Here is a 23,684-nt window from a genome sequence, read left to right as displayed (position 1 = left end):
CTTTCAGCAATCCTGTGATAGAATGGCATGCAAACCTTCAACGGCAAAAGCGAATCTTTCTTAAGCTAAAAGGTAAGGGAAAATGCCAAGTAGAATTTTATGATTTATATGGCTGTTAGGCTGAACTTTCTTCCGTCTCAGTGTTTAACTGTTTGCAGATATGTGCATCAGTAGGGTTTGATCCAAGTTGTACAGAAATGGAACAAAGAAAGTAAAGAACCAGCTAACACAGGACTATATCAAATGCTTGTTTTATTTCAAAAAGGTAAAAAAGAATAAAAATATATATAACAGATGAGCGCTTTCACACCAGAGGTGCTTCATCAGACCTAAAAACTAACACAGTGCTTAAATACAGTAAAAAATAAATAAATAAAAATCACCTGATCAAGTCACGTGATGTCAGCAAGGATTTTAAAGATATATACTCAATCCTTTCCCTTTATCAGTTTATAAATTTAACATCTATTTAACTAGCAAACATTCTGTTTTTGTTTTAATATCACCTCCTCTAGCTCCTACATTCAGTAATTCCAAAACTAAACATTTAAAGAGGTGTTCAGTACCAGAGTTACAAATAGGCTTATACAAATCATTCCTATTATCACTTCTGCTTTTTTCTTACAAATGTTCTCTGATACAATTCTTTAACATTTGATTCATCCTGCTAGCATAATAGCACCCACACTGATCACAAACAGCCAAGTAGAACAGGTTGTTACTAGTACAGTCAGCATAAAAATTGAATTCAAAGGTATGCCCAGTAACCGGATGTATAACGCTATCTTCAATTTTCACATATTTACACATGGTACATAGTCTGCATGGCTGTATCTCTTTTCTAACCCAAGTACAAGGTATATTGCTAACCATAGCTTTACAACAAATCATTTTCTTAATTGCACTGTTATTTCTATGACAAAAGCTTGGTGTTTCACCAAAGCCCTTCATCTGGCATCAATAGTCAAAATATGCCAGTGCTTAATGTCACAGATAGGTTGAATGTCATTTGAATAAGTGACGTGACACACATTCTAAAATCATTTCCATTATTCTGTCTTACCACAGTGTCAACACAAAAGTTAGAGAAATAGTCTTGCCAAATCATTTCTGTGTGATAGAACCTCATGACATGCCATCCCTCTTTCAAATTCAGAGTACCCCCTAGTGTGAAAGTCGTCACTTAGGGTATCAAAGGAGGAAAGCATATCCTCCTCATTTCTGGCAGCTTTGCACATCTGTAAAATTGCCCTTTCAACACATTACGTTTTACATACTTTGGATGCATACTCTGATATTGAAGTGTGCTCATTTTCTTACATGATTTATTATAAAGTTGAGTGTCACAACCATCTGGGGTACTCAAGACGCAAACTTCAAAAACAATCTATGGACATTCGGGAGTGCTTAAATGTGAACTTTAAAAATATCAATAGTCCACAGACTCAGAGGGTCTCAGGTGAGCCATTCCACACGAAGAACACATCATCCACAAAATGTACATATTGTGAGATATAATGCAAAAATGAAATTCTGTGTAGAGCTTTATTTTATTTTAATTGTACTCTGACAGTGTTGATATTTTATAACAAAAATTTATTTGTACTGCATGTTCTGGAGCTCTTCTCCCAGAGTCTCCACTGAAAAGGGACCTTTCTTCCCAGCTGGACTTCCACCAGATGACAAATGTGAAATACATTTAAGGTCTTTAATCAAAGGAACTTGTACATTGAATGTGTGCTGTAAAACATAAAAATTCACTGTAGTTAACATTACTTTTTGAAGACAGAGATTCTATATATTTCCACTTCCTTTTTGTTTATAAAATTTATTGCATATGTGTTTTATGGACTAGTAAGCACTGAAGCAGTTTTGAGTTAACCTCAGAGCTGTACTAAGCACATCGTGAGTTATTTTTCCAAGTAAAACCTTCTGTACACATTATGAAATGTTTTAATAAATGTAAACTTTCAATCCTCAATATTTAACTTTTGAGCATTCATGTGTTTGTCATGTATGTTTTCCAAATCTGGTGCAGTTGAGGCAATAGCTCTGAATGTGTCAAATCTGCACTACTACTGTATTGCTTGACTTAATGAGCTTCATAGTGCAACTGTTCATCTTTTAACTCAGCTGGAGATGGAGTGTCATTTCATCGAAGTGTTTTTATATTTCAAAACTGTGCAGTGACTTTTCCAATAGCCATCCCGGCTACCTCTTTTCTGTTGGAAATATTCACAGTATGAATAGTCATCTTTACTCGTCTTTTTGGCTGCAGATGGTATGTCCTGGACATGTATTCAATTTTCTTTTGCACAAATTCTCTGAATTCATGATTTGTTATTGCATATCATTGTCAGATACGGCACTATCAAATATTCCATTTTGAGAAACTAATTTCTAGCACGATAACTGCACTGAAGTTTGTCTATTTTGGAAACCTGGAAAATGTACAAACAATGCTTTCAGGTAGTCTTTGAAGTGGAACATATCTGTGCCCATTCTGCCTCATGAGTGAAGATGCTGCTCTCTACCACGATAACCATACAGCATATCAGTTAAATCTCTTCTTGAATTGTTAAGGATTAGATGATTTATACCTAATATTGTTTTGTATTTGTTCTGATTCAACCTTCCTGCCTAACATATTACATATCTTGTTTTTGTGTGAACACTTTACTATTCCCATATGGGTTTTGCACTCTTAAGCATTTGTCTTCTCTACATGTCAGGAATTATTTTATCTTTGAACATGGTGCTGTGAGGCTATTTTCTTCCCTGAAAGGAAAATAAGACTGAATTCTTTCCTTTTGGTGATTTTTGGTCATGCCAACCTCTCATTGTGACACTTTCAGTAACTGCATTTCTAATCCAGTGTAAATATATATCCCAAGTTTTTACTCTTCTGTCATTAGGAACTTTGGAATTTCTTGAAAAATCGTGATTTGCTTTGCTTTAGCAAGGTAGATGGGCTGGACTGAGGACGCTTCAGTCATGATCCTGGCACTAAGGTAGATGCATACATTTCATGCTTGTTTCAGGTAGTACAGTTCACATACTGATATCAGAGTACTTGTTTTAAAAAAAATCTTTATTGAATTAGCACTTATTACATGGCAGTCATACATTTTATATAAATTAAAACAAACCATGTTTTTTAAACACCTTTATTGAATTATCACTTGTGAAGTAGGCAAATTTGCATTTATATAAAAGTAATCAAACTGTATTAAGTTCATGCTTACAAACATTAAACTTCACGTATGTTGCTATATATCATGTGACTGTCCCTACTCCGGACCAGTAATCAACGAGCCTCAGTCCTCACCACTGGCACTGCTGAGGGACGGCCACTAGGAGCAAAAATGGATTCAAACAGTATTTTAAGATGCAGCTGTCTGTACCAAGCACAATTTCCTTTAAGAGCACACAGGGAGCACAGTCCCACCCTGGGGTGGACTCTCTCTCTCTCCATGTCCCAAACAAGACTCCACACTGACCACGTTTGGAGCACCGTGTCCCTGTTCGAGGTGGCTGACACAAAGACTTGGATATCTGATTTTCACACGCGCACACACCCCTGGGAAAAGCTGGCATGGATTTACCAGCTGTGCACCCTCCGTCCAGACTACAAGGTAATTATGCTGCCCCCAGTCATCTACTCTAAGACACTTACAAGGGTACCCAATTATACTGCATAAATGTTCATACTAATACAAATGGTAGAGTTTGCCCAATGTCACAAGGCTTTCAGGAGTGGCCACAGTGTCACTAAAATAAGCATAAGCACTCATAAGATGTTAAAAATATTCTCTAAAAGACCAGCCACAATGAAAGGCATAGAAATATTTAGTAATAAATAACATAGAAAACATGAGAATACTGAATATCTAGTTAGAATAAACACCCCAAGTTTAAATCACAAGAGATATAAAAAATAACACAGTTGAATAGATTCACACAGATGCAGAAAATCAATACTTAACTAATCTCACAATATTTTCCTGACTGTTTACTGTTCCTGGTTACTTACTAAAGCAAGGCAAGATGAAGGGTGTTGAGTTGCTTACTACAGCAAGGCAAGATGAGGTGTGTGGTTGTGAAATATCTGAGAGATCTTTCCTGTCAGGTTCCGGAAGACAAAGTGCTGCTGTGAGAGTTCTGTCATGTCTCTCACTAATAGCTAAAGAATCATTTCAGTGTTGGGTATAGAATTACATCACATCTTGTCACCTGACTCTGGCACAATGGACACCTAGAGCTTTGCTAAGATCTGTTGCAGCATCTGAAAGCTATAAAACAATTTCAAAATCTTCCACCCTTTCAGGGTAGCAATTAGTTCACCCCTAAGGACAATACAGTAAGATTCCTAGTCCTGCTTTTCCCAGATATTTTGTCTCTGGCTGCAGTCAGACTTGCAAGATAAAATCTTCATGACCTAAACCAACCCATTTAATTTTCAGTCTTTTTTCAAAGTTAGCCGGACTAAGATTAACCTCTTCCCTTCCTGAAATTTTTGTTAAAACATATACATTTAATCTGTTATAATAATACTGTCTGACATGTATCTCTCTATGTCCAGCAGGACCCACTGTTAATGCATTTTTAACACAAGCATCTGTACAAACCAGTGTTGATAGTCAAATGACATAAAATTATTTACAAAACTCCAGCTAGCTATGCTGGAATATGTTACATGTGTACTGCCCAACTTTCCCTGGTAGAGATGGCAACTACCTCATATAACCTAAGCAGCATTACATAAGGTATTTATTTCCTGTCCTTTTTTTAAAACAATAAACATATTTATTAAACCATCACTTAAGATACAAGCAATCATACATTCATATAAATGAAAACAAAATTGCACTGACACAATCCTAGTTGCAAGCAATTTACATCACAAATCATACTGAAACACTTCCAGTTGGAAACATAGTGCACCATTTATCTACCCAGTTATTTTCAGTCAAACATTACATAGCTCATTTAAGTCCTGACTTCTTTTAAACCTCATTTATCCTCTGTGTGTATTGTTCCCACAATTCCCATTTTTTCCAATGTAGTTTGCTTGTCTTCCCTTTTCTAAAGATCTGAATTCCATTTTTTTTTGTCTCTGTTACTATATTCACTACTTCTATTGTAGTTGGTTTAGATTTTGATTTCCATTTTCTAGTAATTGCTTTTTTGCCACCACCATAAATAGACACATCAGGGCCTTACCATGTCTAGGCATTTGGGATTCTGTATCATAGATCAGAAAAATCATCTCCTGCATAACACCAAACTGCCCACCCAGCATCTCGGGCAAGTGCATCCCGCAGGGAATCATTAAAGTTTTTCAGCTCAAAGTCCCAGAAAATGTTGCCCAGTTACTTCTTTCTTCCCTGTCACTCCCAACATTTGCTGTATGTCTGAGGAAAAAGTCTTTGGAGTTTACTTGGGGTATAAAAATATCTATGTAAACACTTCCAACAAAAATCCTAAATCTTCTAGACTTTACCTATTTGGGAGGTATATATATGTCCTCCCATTGTTTCTTTGTGAATTGCTATCCAGTCTGTCTTCCCAATCCTTTCTAGCCTCCTCTGACTGATTCTTATAGTTATCATGCAGTATTTTATATGCTGTACTAATTATTCCTTTTTTAATAGCAGCTTCTTTTCTAGATTCTACTAAAAACACAACTAATGCTGATGTTTCATTTAGGACCACCATATTCCTTTCTCTTTTGCCTACACTCTGTCATTTTTTGAAAGGGAAGGCAAACTCTAACCTGTAGTCCAAATAAATTTGTGGCGTCTTCCCATTCTATCATCTTTACCGCTCTAGTTATTTGCTTCCAGTACCTTGGTTGCTTTGCCAGTTTTCTGCAATAAATTCCAGCCCCCTCTTGCCTGTTGTCTGTATCCTTAATTGCAGTCATCCCTATTGGCAGAATCTCTTTTCTCTATTCACGTGTTGACCTGTTTCTTACGATATTTTACTTTTATGGATTTAATATTTTGAATGATTATTGTTCTCAAAGGAATGCATCCAAAATCCCAATCTCTCCTTGTTTCTCGAGGTTCCCCCCTGTTTCATCATCATCATCACCTTTCCCTTTGAATTACAGTTTTTACTTGTGCTATGTATGGGAGCCTTAACTGTGTAGCTCTAAAATATATCCCTTCAATCTGAGTACTCCCAAGCCACCCTGTTCTACTAGAAGAATCAGCATATCCCACTTAATTCTTTCCATCTTCCCCTCCCTGATAAAGTTCTTCAGTTCTTTTATTAATTGCTGTACACAACTTCTTCTCTGGTTGTTAAGAAAAATATGCCTGACCTTTGTATAAGACTAAAGGTACTAAAAACATTTTAACAGGTTGTATCTTGCTATCTTTATCCATGTAGCAAAGCTTCTGTTTTCTTAGTGTTTGTATTATCTTTTGTTTAGTCTATTCCCACACATCCTTAGCTGTCACACCAGAATCTTTTTTTAATCCGTGTTCTAAATACTTCCTTTTATCATGTCCTCATAAGTATGGATACTGCTGAACCAAGTCATGTTGTGGGTACATAATTTACCGTTATTACATTTGTTTTAGCTTCATTAAATTTGTATCCCAAAAAGATATGAAACCGTGTCACATTGTTCCACAGCACTGTAATGTCTTTCTGATTTTGTCCTGTGTAAGATAATATCATCTGCAAATAGAGGCATCTTTTCTTGACTATCTTACCAATTGTATCCTTGAATTTCTGAGTCCCTTATTTTCTTTGCCAAAGGTTCTAAATATAATGCAAATAAAAAAAGGGGAAAGGGGACACCCCTGCCTGATTCCTCTGCGCAAGCAGAAATTATTGGAGAGGACCCCACCCACTTCAATTTTTGCTGCTAATCCCTCTAATATCCTCCTAATCAACCTTATTACTTTTTCAGGAAATGCAAATGCTTCCATTGGCATGCTCAAACTCCCAGCGTACTCTAGCAAATGCTTTCTCTGCATCAAGACCCACCAACAACAATGGTATTTTCTTACATTTTGCTTACCTCTGGATCATCACTGTTCTGTTAATGTTGTCAAATGTTTGCCTCCCCTCCACAAAACCACTTTGATCCATATCTATCAGTTTTGGCATTATTTTTGCCATTCTTTTAGCCATTATAGAAATGAACACTTTATAATCATGGTTTAGGATTGAAATGGGCCTGTATGAAGCTGGAGCTGATGGATCTTTGTCCTCTTTAGGTATAACTGCTACCACTACTTTCTGCCAGGATGTTGGTGCTTCTCTTCTTAAAATGCTGTTCAACAAAACCTTCCAGATCTTTATCAGTTTTTCCCTCCTTGCTTCCACACTTCCATAGGAATGCTAACTGTTCCTGGGGACTTTCATGTAGCTTGATTATACGTCACAATCTTTCTCATTTCCTCCTATCCTAGACATTAATTGAGCCTCATCTGCCTCTTGGCATTTTTAATTCTTCCATGAACATTCCTGTTTGTATCTTTTCTTGATTTCCATATTTCTCTGCTTTATACAGGCTTGCATAGAATTTTCAGATAATTTCTAATTCCTGTACAAGGTCTCTTGTTACCTTCCTTGTTATAGGCTCCCTAACCTTGGCGACAACCCTCTGTTGCCTCTGTCATTGTGCTAAAAGTTTTTGTGCTGTAGTGTTATTATCCAAAAACATTTGCTTAACAGCAGTCTTTCTAAACTTGTGCATATTATCGAGATGATCCTTTATTTTCCGCTTAGCTTTCTGTAGTTGATCCTCTTATTGTTCTGAGAGATTCCCCATTCTGCAATACTTAAAACTTTTGTCAGTCCCTCGAAGTAGTAATTGTTACTTCTTAACCATAGCTCCCTTTATTATATTCCCACCCTATTTTTAAACTCCATCTTTTTTTCAGACACATTTATTGAATTACCACTTTGTGGTATAAGGCACATTTACATTCATATAAAAGTAATTGAACTATATTAACATAAACGTTATACTTCACATGTATTGGTGTTTGTCATATAACCGAAGCAGTATTACATACATTATTCAATTCCTGCCTTTTTTTTTTTTTTTAACAAGAAACATCTCTATTAAATCATCCCTTACTACATAAGCAATCATACATTTATGTAAAGGAAAACAACCCACAGTGACAGAATCCTAGTTGCACGCATTTTTACATCACAAAGCATAATGAGACACTCCCAGTTGCAAACCTACATCACTTATAATCTACCCAATCTTTCTCACTCAAATATTACATAGCTCATTTAAGTCCTGCCACCTTTTAAACCTCATTCCTTCATTGTATGTATTGTTCCCACAATTCTCATTTTTTTCCTATGTAGTTTGCTCCTACTCTTTTCTAAAGATCTCAGTTCAGTTGTTTTACCTTTAGTATATTCACTACTTCCAGTATAGTTTGTTTAGATTTTAATTTCCATTTTCTAGTATTGCTTTTTTTTGGCAGCCACTGTTAGACACAGCAAGGCCTTACTAGGTCTAGACAATTCTGATTCTGTATCATAGCTCAGAAAAATCATCTCCCTCATCAGACCAATCTGCCCACCCATCATTTCAAACAGTGTATCCTTAAAGTATTTTTAAACACCATCTAAATTTTATTCCAAACCCTAGCTATATTTTTGGAAGAAATGTCTATCCTGTCGAATAGCTCCTAAATAATCTCCACTACCCATTCCTTAAATTCCTCTCTTTTCAACAGATAGGTGAGAAAGCACCAAAGTCTCATTTTTATTTCATTACCCTGTGTTTTCATTTGTTATTATTGGCGCATAATCTGAAATCGTTATTGGGTACTTAGCAAGACTTTCAATTAAATGCACATGTTCCTGTGAAGAAAGATGAAATGTAGGTTTTGTCTAACCTAGCACAGGTTTTATATCTTGGGGAATAATACGTGCATTCACTCTGAACTCCTACTACTGAATTCACATTTTCCATTACAAATATTTTCATAAATTTCTTCAAAAATGTACCCTTCTTTGTTACACTTCATTCTGGGATCTCCAAACACATAATCTGTGCTGCAAATCAAATTCCAGTCCCCCACCTATAAGTAATATTCCTTGCTGAAAAATTATTATTTCTCCAGAATTTTCTTAAGCTCCATTATGTCAGTTTTAGGTGTACATGACAGTATAATCCTCCTCCCTTGTTGCCATTAGCCCCTTAGCACTACAAGTCTGTCGTTATCTTTAGCCTTTTCGATAACTATTGGAGGTCCTCATACAATTACTATAAGTACTCCTATTTTCCTTTGTCCCAGGTATTCTGCTGACTAACCATCCTGAAAACCTTTCATGTTTTGTTGTTCATATCTCTCCTTGATTCGTGCTGTTTTGGTTCAGAGCTGATCATCTGCTTCGACTCAGCCATATACTATAGCTCGAGTGCTTTTACTGACTTGAGGTTAGCCCCTGTCCCAGCATGCCTAGCAGTAGTTACCCAGATTTCATTTGCCACTTGGAGCGTCGAGATTGCGGATAGTGGCTCAGGCTAAGTGTTCTTTCTATTATTATATTTTTCAGCTAATATTTCCAGTTTAGCTTAGTTATTTTGTTATCTGTAGTTGTCTTTAGTATTTATATCTATCCCTATCCCATCTGAGTGACTTGTTTGTTGTGTAAATTAACTGTTTTTTCTCTCTGGCCTTTCCATTTCTTCAAACCCGTTTAAATTAGAGGGGTCGTCCTTTCCTTCTTGCCTTTCCTGTAACTGTTAAGGAGTTGCCTTTTGAGTTAGAGGATCTCCTTAGGTGGGAGTTCGCTGTATAACTTAGTGGCTCTCCCCCCTTCTCCTTTTTTCCCCCGTCTGTTTAAAAAAAAAAAAAAAAAAATATATATATATATATATATATATGTAGTCTGTTATTGCCAACAGTTTTTCCTCTTTGTCTAGTTATACAGAGTGCTTCGTAGTCTTCTTACTAGCAAGTATATAGCTTTAGTTATAGTGCTGTTTTTCGTGTTATGTCCAAGGATACTGCCAAGGATTCGAAATCTTCTGGTTTCAAAAAATGCGACTTGTGTTGCCAAAAGATGTCCCTTACGGACGGGCACACGAGTTGTGTATTATGTTTAGGACCTCATCACCTGCAGGACTCTTGCTCTGTCATGCCTTTAGTTCATGAGTCCTGCAGGAGAGAAGAAACAAGCTTATCTTGTGAGGTTTGCTGAAGAGCCCCTTTGATACTGCCATGGAGGGGACTTGGCCAGCTAAAAAATCAGATAAAGTCGAGCCTTCATCCTCTTCAGTTCCGAGTTCGGACCCATCTAAGGACAAGGATAAACCTCAAGCTAAGTCGGACCCAACTTTCGGTTCCATCAAGACATTTGTACCTACAGCTCCATCTGTGTCTTTGGAGCCAGTAAGGTTCCATAAGCGTTCCAGGTCTCCTGACTTAGAACTGGTGCGGTCCCCTCCACAGTCACCATTATTGCAATCTGTGGCAGGCAGTCACCAGTCTTTCACACACTCCTCTCTGTCATCCAGGTGCCTTTTGGATGATGATGTGGAGAGGGTGGTAAAGAGGCTTGTTAGGCCACCAGCACTAGCCAAAATACTTTCGGGCCCATCCTAGATGGAAATGGTGCCGACAGCCCGAACAACACCTGTCTCGATTCCTCGTCTGACTTCGGAGCTGGAGTGCATGGAAGTCGGAGCTGGAGTGCATGGAAGTCGTAGTGGTGGAACTGTCGGTTCCAGTAACCTCCTCTGATCTTTCGGTTCTGACTACTGCTCAGATCTCCTTGATACCTCTTTCTGTCAAAGGATCTGGGGGGGCGACGCTTCCTTGTCAGCTCCAAGGGGTGGAAGTGGCATTGGACCCTTGACCGACCCTACTCTGCCTCTTGGAGCTTCAGCGCAAGTCAGCTCGGCTCCTACATCGGCCTTAGAGCCATCGCCCTTGGTTCGGAGGAAGTCTCCTGCTTCTTTGGAGCTGGAGATTCTTTTGAGTCAGGACCATAATGCCTTTGAGGTGGTGGTTGTGCTGTTTGCTGAGACAGCTCCATCCTCTGCTCCATTGGCTTCTTTGCCCTTGGTGTCGGTGTCCACCTCTGAACCTCCTGTCTGCCCCAAGCTTTGGGAACCCCTCCTCCAGGACGCCCCATTGGGTGATTCCACCTCATCCAAAACCTCCCCTGAGCACCCCTCAGAGGAGGTCTTGCAAGAGGAAGCATGTGGACTCTCTTGAGTCCTTGACATCAGACACAGACTTGGATGACTCAGAAGGGTCCCCACGGTCCCCCTCTGAAGATCACTTTTTCAGACATCTTAGAAATCCTTAGACAGAGGGGTGACTGGAAGTCCCTTGCCCCTTCTGAAGAAGAGTCAGTGTACCTGGATGCATTCAGTTCCCAACCCTCCACCTCTTGGGTATCTCCTCCTTTCGACCCACTATTGCACGTAGTGGCTCGAAAAGCTTGGATCTCTCCAGACACGATGGAACCAGTTTCGCGGAGGCCCAGTAAATTCATTGCAGCCCCTGAAGACAGGCTCTCCTTATCTAAAGGTGTTCCCGTTGATGCTATGGTGGTGGCAGCAGCCACCAAGAAGGAATTACTAGAAACTTCATCTGTCCATCCTCCCAACAAAGAATCTCGTACGATGGACAAATCAGGGAAGCGTATGTTTTCTTCAGTGACCTTTACACTCAGGTCACTGAACTATTTGTCCCTCTTTACAAGGCTTCAAAGGGATCTCCTCAAGGAGTTAGGAGACACCTTATAGGATTCTACAGCTGTGAGAGCCTTGGACAAGGCAGCTTCTCAGCTCGTGACCCTGACTTCAGTGGTTAACTCCTTCATGCGGGTCATTTCTTATGCAGCTGATGGAGCGAGCAGGGCAGCAGACACTCCTGGATGCGCCTTTGTCATTTTGCGGATCCCTTCAAGTTTTCCTTTACTCATGCCCCCTTTGACAGCTTGTCCTTGTTTGGGTCTCAGTCAAAAGACTCTTACCAGGTGTGAACAGGATGGCAAAAATCTCTGCCGTGGGAGTACGTTTTTCTGCTCCATGTAGGCCCTATCCCAAAGGCCAGTAGAGCGGAAAGATGTGGTTCCGGAAATCTCAAGGTACTTCACCTGATGCACATTTTCCCCCCAGGGGAAGAGGGGGAAATAATGGAAAACAATGACCTTGTGATGGGGGGGAGGGGGGTTCCGCAGAACCAGGGCGACAGAGATACCTTCTCTGGTAGGCCCTTCCAGCGCTCCTGAAGGGAGGCCCGACTGTCCAACTCCAGAGACAGTCAGGGGAGATTATCCTTGTACCCAAAAGCCTGGCAGACCCTCACAGAAGATACATGGGTACTATCCATAATATCCAGAGGTTACAATATCCCCTTTTCAAAACTTCCCCTATCAAAAAGACAATACTCTATCCCAGATGTTCCACCCAGTCTTCGTGATCATGCAAACCTGGAGGTTCAAAGGTTGCTAAGAAAAAGTCATCCAGGAAGTCCCCGCAGACCAAATCGGATCCGAAATTTACTCAAGGTTATTTTTAGTTCCAAAGAAAACAGGGGACTGGAGACCCATTTTGGATCTCAGCAGACTAAAAAAAGTCAGTCAAGAAAACAAAGTTCCAGATAGTAACACTGCAGTCCATTCTTCCTTTTCTGGGATAGGACAATTGGATGTGCTCTATCGATCTCCAGGATGCACACTACCATATAAAAATGGACAGATGATCAAGGAGATATCTATACTTCCAGCTGGGAGCCAGTCACTATCAGTTCAGAGCTCTGCCCTTTGGTCTCACCACAACCCACAGGGTGTTCACCAAATGCATGGCAGTAGTTGCGGCTCACCTGAGGCATCAAGGATTCCGGGTGTTTCCATACCTAGATGACTGGCTCCGTACTGCCACCACTGAGCATCAACTAATCAGGGCAAGGAAATACACAATCCGCTTTTGTTCTCAACTTGGGATCACCATAAATTGCGAAAAATCTGCCTTGTTGCCTTGTCAATATTATTGCCTTGATAGGGGCTAATTTAGATACAAGGACCATGATGGCAAAGCTGCCTCAAGAAAGAGTATTAATGATCCGTCGCCAAGTTGTCATACTCTTCACACAAAAGAGGATTCAAGCAAGATTTGTCCTCAAGGTACTGGGTTCTATGGTAGAGGCAATCACTCTGGTCCCTATGGCTCGCTTCCACATGGGAATTCTACAGTAGCTTCTATTTGCACAATGGTCATTCCAGGATTTACTCATGTCGCATCAAATTCTATTCACAGAATCCTGCAAAAGGGACCAGGAGTGGTGGCTTTACTCCCCTATGGTGACAATAGGCAGGCCATTTTTACCCCCCAACCTGTAGCCACAGTGACCACAGATGCTTCCCAGATAGGGTGGGGGGCATTATCTGGGACAGACTGTTCAAGGGACTTGGCGGGAACACTAGTACCACTTGCACATCAATGTCCTGGAGATGAGAGGAGTGCTTCTGGCATTGGAAGCACTTCAGAACTCTCTACCTACAGGGACTATAGCAATTCAAACGGACAATATGTCGGTAGTATGGTACATCAAGAAACAGTGTGTAACCAGGTCTTACCCCTTTGTGTCGAGAGGCTCTATGAGTTTGACAATGGGCGATGTCTTCTCAGTGCTTTCTGGTTGCACCGCACATCCCGGGGAAATCCAACGTGATAGCAGACAAGCTCAGTCGGGCCATCCTGATGCCCCATGAGTGGTCCCTGAAGCAGGAAGTTGTGGACTTGATCTTTTGCAAATGGGGCTAGCCATGCTGTGATCTGTTTGCCACCCCCCCTCAACAATAAATGCAGATGCTACTTTGCCCTTGTTCCACCACCAGGATAGTCACCCAGGGATGCAGTTGTTCACGATTGGCCCCCGGGACTGCTTAATGTCTTTCCACCTTTTCCCCTGATCCCCAAGGTTCTTCAAAAGGCACAGTCGTTGGGTTGCAAGTTAATCCTCATTGCCTCTTACTGGCCTTGTCAGATATGGTTCCCATTCCTTTGGCCTCAGGATCCTGGACCCAGTGCCAGATCTTTTGAGACATCAGTCAGGGGCTCTCCATCCTTCCATTCAAACACACAAGGTCTCAGCTTGGTTTCTCCACTTCTGGTCTTAGCCAGGCTTCCTGATGTTTCCCAACAGTTCAGCACATTTTGATTTCCTCCCATAAGTCCACTACTAGGAGACTTTATGCTAGTAAATGGAAGAAGTTCTCTTGTTGGGCAGGCAAAAATCAGGCTGATCCTTTTACTGCTCCCATTTCAAAGATTCTTGAATTTCTCGCTGAAACATTTGACCAAGGAGTAGCTGCAGCTACTGTCCGAGTTCAGTTAGCTGCCATTTCAAATTTCCATATGGGAGAAATGGGTTCCAGTATCATGCCTCAGAGGTTATGAAAGGCTTTTCTAAGAGGTACTGCCCTACTAAGACCTCCGATAAGAGAACCTCTTCCTCCCTGGAATCTAAATTTAGTTTTAGACTATGATTCTTCCTCCCTTCGAACCATCTGCTTCTTGTCCACTCAGATTTCTGACTTGGAAGACCCTTTTCTTGGTTGCAATTACCTCAGCTAGAAGGGGCTCAGAATTACAGGCTTTATCTTTTCGTTCCCCTTACTTGATTTTCCATAAAGATCGGGTTTCTCTCTGAACAATCCCCTCTTTCTTTACCCAAGGTATGTTTTAAATACAATATTAATCAATCCATAGAGCTTCCTGTGTTCTTCCCCAATCATGCCTGCAAGGCAGAGTATAAGCTTCATCATTTGGATGTTCATAGACCGTCGCATTTCTATTTAAACAGGACCAAGGAATTTAGAAAATCTGACCAATTGTTTATACCCTTTGCGGACAATAAAAGATTGTGCGGTCTCAAAGGTGACTATCAGAGTGGTTTTCAGGTGCTATAGAACATGTCTACGAGTTGCGTAAACAAACACTTCCAGGAAAAATTAAAGGGCACTCAACCGCTGCCTTGTTTACCTCTATTGCCTTTCAGGCCAGATTGCCTTTGGATTCGATCTGTGCAGCAGCTACATTGGCTAATCCTCATACCTTTATCACTCATTACAAAGTAGATGTGGCCTCCCGGGACAGGGTACCCTTTGGTTCCACGGTCCTGAAGAGTTTTTTTCCAGTGAGCCACCCAAGAATCAGGTGCTTGGGATGCTGTCCCAAACAGCAAGAATGAAGGCGAGATATGGACAACATAACATAAAGAAGTTATGTACTCACCATAACATTCCATGTTTGTTATCCTTGATCTTGCCTTCCTTTTTGCATCCCACCCTCCTTCCCCTTTCCTGGAGGATTGAGAGGAATCCCCTATTTTATTAGCTATATTGGCTGGGTTTCCTTTATACCATTCCTTATGGTCAGTCTCAGTTTACTGCTATTACCTTGTGGAGGGCTCACACCTTTATATGCAGGTGTCATTGGATATGTCAAGTAGAGTATATGTCTTATCTTTTATATTGTCTAGTGTTGGGTAATCACAAACAAATCTGGGTAACTACCGCTAGGCATCCTGGGATAGGGGTTAGCCTCGAGTCAGTAAAAGCTCTTGAGCTATAGTGTACGAAGATCGGCTCTGAACCCAAACAGCAAGAAGGAAGGTGAGATCAAGGCCAACAAGCATGGAATGTTATGGTGAGTATATAACTTCTTTTATATCAAATTCACATGTGTAGCTCTTTCCAAGTGTTTCTCCTGTAAGATAGCTATGTACATCCTACATTTTTCAATATAGTTCACTACACACACTGTATTTATCCGTGAGACCGTTGACATTTAAAGACATTACGGAAAGCATCATTATATTAAAGTTGTTATTACCACCTTTTATGTATAACACCTTTTTTGTTAAATGTCTAGCTTCAGGTTTCATGTTAGTACACTGTTTGGCAGGTTGAACTTTTATACAGTTGTTTCTTGTCATATCCATTTAAGCCTGTGTCACATCTTACAAAACTTTGTTTTATTCAAAGCCCTCAAAAAAATAAAGAACGGTACCCATTAAAAACCATTAGCATAATACTAACACACTAAGCTATGTACATCGTCAAATATTGAAGTGTTACCATCATAATAGGAACAAATGTCCCAAACCAAGAGCCACACCTAAAATAAAGGTCATCAGTGCTAAGACACATTGTGCAGCCTGTGCTTCTACTAAGTGCTAATTGGTTTTGTCTTGTGTTTCTAGATTTTCAGCTGGGAAAACCCCTGAATGCTTTCAGAGAACATTACCTCCTAGTCCCCCCCCCCCCCAGCCAATCACTCTCTACCAGACTGTAATCATTTTCTGTTTGAGATTGTCTCCATGGAGACATGAGAACCAGACAGCCAGATTCTCATTATCAGATTGTTTCCATGGAGATATGAGCGCCAGATAGAGAACTTCTGCTAAGCATACATTCAGTTACTAGAAAAAAAGCCCCTCATAATATTCAGTATTTTTTCATTTACTTGCTTTCTCTTAAAACTTGTTAATCAATGTAAGGTCTCCAGTCATTCCCACATGCAAGAGTGAGAATAAGCACATTCATTTTTGAGTGAGAAAAAGCACATTAATTTTTCTTTTGTCATGTTCTTTTAACCATGGTTTTTGCATTGCAGTGCCTACATTTCTTAAAACTAAATAAGAAAAAAGAGAAAGTGGAGAAATAAAAGAAATAGAACAGCAGCTGTTTACAATCCCATTACACGTAATAACAGAAAACGTCACTTTATAGCACTCATTGTGCAGCCTGCTCTGTTCACCCGCACTTCGTTTGGGCTCTTCTGCTCCCCTACCCTACCCCCATTCCCAGTATTTTTATAGTTGATCACTTTTGCGCCTCCTCTTCCTTTTCTTTACTACGAATGCAAACTCTCTTCTAATATCTTGACTTCCTACCTCCTTTCTCACTCTCCCCTTTTTCAATACTTTTATAGCCAATCACTTTGTCTCTTTCCCCTTTGGACCTCCTCTTCCTTTTTTGTACTCGCAATCTGAACAGTTTGCTAATTTCTTGCCTTCTCACCTCCTCTGAATACACACTTTAACCTATATTTTCTACTCACCCTTCCTTGGTCTCTATCCCCCTCCTTATGTTATTATACTAATTTGTCTACACACTCCCCTCTCTCTCTCTCTCTCTCTCTTCCCTACTTGCACAAATACACAGAATGTTGCTGTTAATCTTCTCCACTACACTTTTATTACTCGTCCTCTTACCATACTAAACTGTCAGGCATTTTTCTCCTACCATTACTTACATTTGCCCTTACAAACCCTGCATAATTTTGTAATAACTCCCTTTTTGTTCTGCTTTATCCTACTTTTACTTAGGATCAAACTTGTACTTCACTCATCTCACCCCCTAAAAAGTAGATCTGAATTCCTTAGTTTTTGTCCCAAAACTTATACTTTTTCATTGCTCACAAGTATGTTATTCTTGTCTGGTGACATCCACCCTAACCCTGGGCCCCTTTCTTCTTCCTTTCCTGATCATCCTACCCTATCCCCTTCTACAGCACCCTCAACTCCCCCTACAAATGCTTAACCTTTTACTCTGTAAACCGACACAGCATCCTCAGTAAAGTCAGTGAATTCCACCCATGGATTGCCCATCATTCCCCTGACCAAATACTTACTGAAACTTGGCTCAAGCCCCATGTCTAAGATACTGAAGTTATTCACCCTGAATATAATATCTTTTGTCTTGAAAGACTTAAGAAAAAAAGAGTTGGTGTTGCTACACTTGATACTGATCAACTTAACATACCCCCTATCAACATCTCTCTCCCCAAATTCCAATCATCTGAACTCTTATTAGTTAACTGTAAACTAAACCATAAAACATTAACAATAGGTGCTGTTTATATTTCCCTGGCAGTAATATTCCAATACTTGAAAATATTCTCTCTTGGTTATCTCACTCCATTCATAATGAAATAATAATTCTTGGTAATGTTAAGATTGACTGGCAAACCCTCTCCTCAAATTTCCCTAACTTTACCATAAATCTTTACGGCTTCTGTCAACTTATCACTACCCCTACCTAGTAAATCTAACACTCTAGCTCTATTTTAGCCTGGATCCCTGTCTCCAGTCCTAACCTTTACCATAATCCAACAACACTGTCTTACTCATTAAGTGACCACTCACCAATATCCATTCAAAGATATTTCCAACAACAATGCAAATCTCACAAATACAAAAACTGTCTTATACTCTCAATTTTGACCCTGTTGTGTTCAAGAATGTACTTTCACCATTAACTTATATTTCCTCCAGTACTTACCCTTGGACATAGCTGTTGACAAATTCAACAGTATTTTTCTAGACATACTTAACTCTCAGGTTCCACTTAGGAAAATCAGATGCTCCTTGGTTAACAAAGTCCACATGCTCTCTTGTGCAAAACAAAAAAGAGATAATGCATATAAACACTGGCAAAAACAAAATCACAGTCTCACCTACAGTCTTTCAAGGAACACAGAAGCTTAACCAAAAAACAAGTCCACTTTGATAAGAAAATATTTCTTAAACCTCAATTTAGCCACCATACTAATCCCCAAAATTTCTGGAGATGTATAAACAAGATTCTATATCTTGGTTGCACAAGCTCTTCTAACCCCTGTCCAAATATCTTTCTTCTGGAAACTGCTACTTCTCTTAATTCCTATTTCATTGACTCCATCAGTAAATTAGCCCACAATAATAATGCTGAAAACTTTTCCTGTTCCACTCCTACTTCATATTCTTCTAATACCTTTTCATTAAATACTTCTTCTTAACATAAAATCTCTTCTCTTCAAACTAAAGCCTTGACCTCTCTCAGTTCATAACATTACACCGTATTTCTTTGTAAAAATTGCCTGAAGCTCTATAGCTTTCCCTGTTTTCCATACTTATAAATCATTGTATACAAGAATCTTTCATCAGTTCAATTTGGAAACACTTCTACACTATCCTAATACACAAAGGAGGACAATCTACTGACTTCTCTAATTTCTGCCCTATAGCAATTCTTTCCCCCTCTCTAAAATACTTGAATGTATTCATAAGCAACCTCTAGCCTGCCTCCTTCAGGAAAATCTGCTCTGTCCCTCCCAACATGGCTTCCATCCAAACCACGGTACAACCACTGCTCTTATTTCCTTTACCCACTATGTATCACAAGCTAAAGACAAAAAATTAGTCTTCTGTCTGTCTCTTGATCTCTTTAAAGCTTTCGATACTGCCTCCCACTCCAAACTACTTTGCAAATTGTCTGATCTTAATATCTCTAACCTTATTCTGAATTGGTTTTATAGTTCTCTCCCACAGACAGCAGTCTGTCATGGCTCTCCACCTGCTCACCCTTTCTAGCTGTTATTACAGGTGTACTCCAAGGCTCCATCCTTGGGCCATTACTTTTTTACATCTTCACTAATAGTCTTTACACTTCCTGTTGTAGCTCTTGTCTCATACAATATGCTGACGACTGTACTGTCATCTCCACTTCTGATAACCACTCTGATCTTCACTCACTTACCCAAAATTCCTTTTATTCTATTGAACTGACAATCAATTCGTACTTAACCCTAAAAAACTAAACTCGTATTTCTCCCAAAATGTTTTGCACATCTTAAATCATTTACCATCACATCACTTAACACTGTCATTGACATTGAAACACACACAAAACTGCTTGGGGAAATTATTGATGATCATCTTAGGTTTGATCTGCACATCTTAAACTTCATAAAAAGACACATCACAAACTTGGACTGCTCTGTAGAAATAAAATACCTAACAAATGACTCCAGGCTTACTCTTGCCTATGCCCATCTTCTTCCCTCTCTTCTCTATGCTTCTGCTATCTTTACCAACTTACATTCTTCACTTATGACTAAGCTTGAACTCGCCTATAACAGAATTGTTAGGTTTGCTGCTAATCAATCTGTAATTCTGACCAGTGCCTTTCTTTACGAATCCTAAACTGGCTGGAGTTCCCCATTCAGCTCCTACTCCCTCAGCTACAACTTAAACATTGCATGTCACTTCTACAGCTACTCTCTTACCCTAGCCTAGAATAAACTTCCATTTAATATTAGAGCCCCTTTTTAAAACGGAGATTTCCACATGTAAAAACCTAATGTAAATCTTTTACTCCTCTTTCCGTTTTACCTTTCTACTCTGTTTTCTCCATGGTAACTACTTTATCTTCAGTTTCACTATTCTTTTCCTTCTCTGATTATTGTAATATTATTGTATCATATATTATTCTGAACTTGTCTTCCCTATGCTCTGTGCTCTTTTAGCTATTTCTTTCTCCACTCAACTCTGTTTCCATTTTCTGTTACTACCATACTATTCACTCATTGTTGAAATGTTTGCCATACACATCGTACTATTTTATTATCATACAACAGTGTTTTTCATGTATTTAAAGTCTCTTGTGATGATGGGAGTTTGCCTTGTATATTTTTTCTTTGTCAAAATATTCTATCCTGTGTATAATATTTTATTCTGTAACTCTATTTTTGATTGTATTCTTACTGGGGCTTTCCCCCTGGGCCTCTGCTGAAAATGGGCCTTGGGATCGGTCAGACATACCCAGTTTACAAATGTCAAGTAAAATAAACTAGATTCATGTACATTTCAAAACTCTGTTACTGTCCATAGCTCTATGCATTTATCTTTCCCTTACAGCTTTCATAGCGGCACATTTACATCAGAGGTAGTAGGTGCAAGCCTTGCAAGATAATGCATCATTCCTAGAAACAATTTGGGATGAATGATACTGAACATAGAACCTTGTTAACACACTGCATGTGATATCCAGTGTGTGGGATTCATTGTGTTAATCTGCAGTTTTTACTGTGTCGACTCATTGAATAGGTCTAAAAGCTCAGTCATGTTTCTGCACAGATAGCTTGCCTTCTGGCTTTCACTTATCTGCAGGTGCTTAGATTACTTTTGTATCAGCATTTAGCCTGTCTAATGTAAGAATGTGACCGTAAGTACTTTAGACTCCTCGCTCTTATTTTATATTTGCTATTATTTAACTTGAAATTATTTCTGGTATTTAACAGCCAAATTAGTCTGCTCTCCTGCTATATCTGTCATCACACTAAAATATCAGTTATGTTTGACCCCTTCTAATCCTTCATTTAGTTGTACTGTGAGAGCTGTTTGAAATACCTGTGGTGGTGATTAAATTAAAGTTGTAAAGAATCTATATTTCTAGTAACTTAAATGTGCACAGTATGGAGCTGTCTTCATCTGGCTTTATCTTCCACAACAGATCCATGGTTTGTATGCAGTGCTGGAAAAAAATAAATAAATTAGCACTTGGCACTGTTGAGGCCAGTTCAAAAGCAAGCAGTGGATAATTCTGTGATTAATCACTTTATACAGATCAGTAGAAATGCAAACCTGTTCAAACATCCATTTGGTTATAATTAGTGTTGCATAAACTTTCCATTTGTTTCATTTACTGTTCTTTTGTATTCCTGTGAGCTACTGACGCTTTATGTTGGACATGTTACTGATGTAGCATCAGTATTTGTATACGATGTTACCCTGGCAGAATTCCTAAGTTAGGAAATCAGTATGGTCATGAAAACTATACCTGCTGTGACTCTGACAGATTTAGGTTTTCTTTAACTGTAATTGTTTCGGTACACACATGCTGTCTGCTTTCACACTGTAATTCATCTTGCACCTCCTCGAGCTTAGAAGTGAAATAATCCAAAATATAACACTTAACATAACTGCTGCTACTTGAAAGACAATAGGATAGGTCTGTATTTATTTATATTCAAATGTCAATAGCATTTGAACCACTGCTCTCCACCTGCTATTCAGAGTATTAAAAAAATGTATGCAGTTATGTGCTTGAGTGTCTTTCTCAAATGGTTCAAAGGTATATTCATACTAAGTATTAATCTGTACACATCTAAGCTACATTCTACAGTTTGATGTTGGCAATCTATATTTTATCCTTGACAGAGGGATTTGGTTCCGATATCTGAACAGACTCTGCTGTTACTGCAGCTCGTGCCAGCCAAAAACCCTGTAGCTTTACCTCTACTCACAATCCCTGTCTCTCAATTACCTCAGATTTCATTTTCCACTTTCCAAAATTGCTGCGTTTGCCGTTGTTGTCGAATTTCAGTGGGTTAGGTAAATTCTGTTTATTTCTCTTTTTTTCTTAAATTTTTATTTTTTTTCCGTACACTTAATGTATTCTTATAGTATCATTATTGATACACTTTCCCTTTACACTTCTGTGTAATTTCCCACTATCATTGTTGATAGTCCCTCCCACTGTCTTGTTGTTAACCCTCTCCCGTACATACTTGTGTACTCCTACGACTATCATTGCTGATAGTTTTTTTTCCTCTCTCTTCTTTCAAAAGAAAATAATAAAAATAAGTCAGCTCTCTCCTCTGTCAGTTCTTCCTGTATACTTAGTGTAAGTGGCTATCTTCTAGTCGTATATCTTTTGTTGACATGGTTGAGAAAGGTAAGGGGTCCACCTGGGTTTAAAAAATGCCAGAAGTGCAGCCATAAAATACCTTCATCAGATTTTAATTCTCTCTGCATCTATTGTCTTGGTCCCCTCCATTTAAGAAAAGACTTCAACATTTGTTAAGCATTTAGCCATCAAACCTTTATTGAAAGGTGCAATAATCTAATTTTGAAAGGTCTGATTCCCTCAGCATTTAGTGAAGCCCTATCTTCTGTGGACAGAGCTAAAACAGACGTCACATCCCCTTCTTTCTCGTCTTCTGTGGACAAAGGAAAGAAAAGGAGTCTCTGAGTTCTGACCTGTCCGTCATTTCCAAAAGCAAAGAAGCTGAAACCCTTGGTTCCAAAAGTGTCAACGGAACCGCGGGCCTCTGCTTCTAAATGACTGCCAACAACTACTCCAACACCTGTTATCTCAAGTCTTTCAACTTCGAAGGCCTCTGTGCAGGAAAGCATTTCTGCTTCATCTTCCGTGATTAAGGACATATGTAGAACTACCTGTTTGCCTTCTATTTACCCTTTTGCTGGAGAGCTCCCAGAGGTTTTTTTTGCAGAGATCCCCTTCTGCTTCGCCCATCTGCTCCACCAAAAGTCTTTCTGAACTCAAAGTGGAGAAGCTGGTGTATAAAAATCTGTGGGCTAAAGGACTTTCAGGCCCCCTTTTGGTTCTGACCCCCTTGGGTCTTAGCACTGGAACTTCCTTTGCCCCACTAACTACTACTCCTCCTCTAACCTCCTTTGAGGTCTTAGAGTCATCTGTTCCAGATCCCTTGCTGCTGACTGTACCGGCTCTGGAGTTTGCTTATTCAGAGCCAAAAGTTATCATGAGCTCTTCAGTGGCTTTGGAACCCAGGACCTCCTAGAGCCATAGTTACCCTGTCGGTTCCAGGAGGCAGATGTTGACTGCTGGTTTTTTGGAGCAGTCCCTGCTCCTTGGAGCTTTGGCTTAAGTTTGGCACCAGCTTCTGTGTCGACAGTTGGTTCTTCAGAGTGGAGAGTGACCACTAGCCCGAGGCAGTCTTTCTCTGCTCCGGGCTTCCTTCCCTCTTCGTGGGGGGAGGGGGGGCAGCATTCGAGGCTATGTAGAGGGCCCTCTCACAGTGACTCAGTCAACACCTTCCCCCTCAGAACAGGTACCCCCCCAGCCTGATTGTTCATCCTGCC

At 39.6% G+C, this 23,684-nt stretch overlaps 1 protein-coding gene across 1 annotated transcript in view; it reads left to right on the top strand.

Moving 5' to 3' along the window:
- Positions 1-23,684, top strand: part of PKN3 (protein kinase N3) — a 2,242,690-nt gene that overhangs the window by 1,265,123 nt on the left and 953,883 nt on the right. The window contains exon 10 of the mRNA XM_044058139.1: positions 1-72. This exon is cut by the window's left edge and continues 4 nt beyond it. Coding sequence (XP_043914074.1) covers positions 1-72 — 72 coding nt within the window. The remainder of the gene's footprint in view (positions 73-23,684) is intronic.

This window comes from Protopterus annectens, chromosome 16.part0 (genome assembly GCF_019279795.1).
Source record: "Protopterus annectens isolate FY-2018-M chromosome 16.part0, PAN1.0, whole genome shotgun sequence".
Classification (NCBI taxonomy): domain Eukaryota; kingdom Metazoa; phylum Chordata; order Ceratodontiformes; family Protopteridae; genus Protopterus; species Protopterus annectens.
The sequence above is the reverse complement of the archived record's forward strand: the minus strand, read 5'-3'. Positions and strand labels throughout refer to the sequence as shown.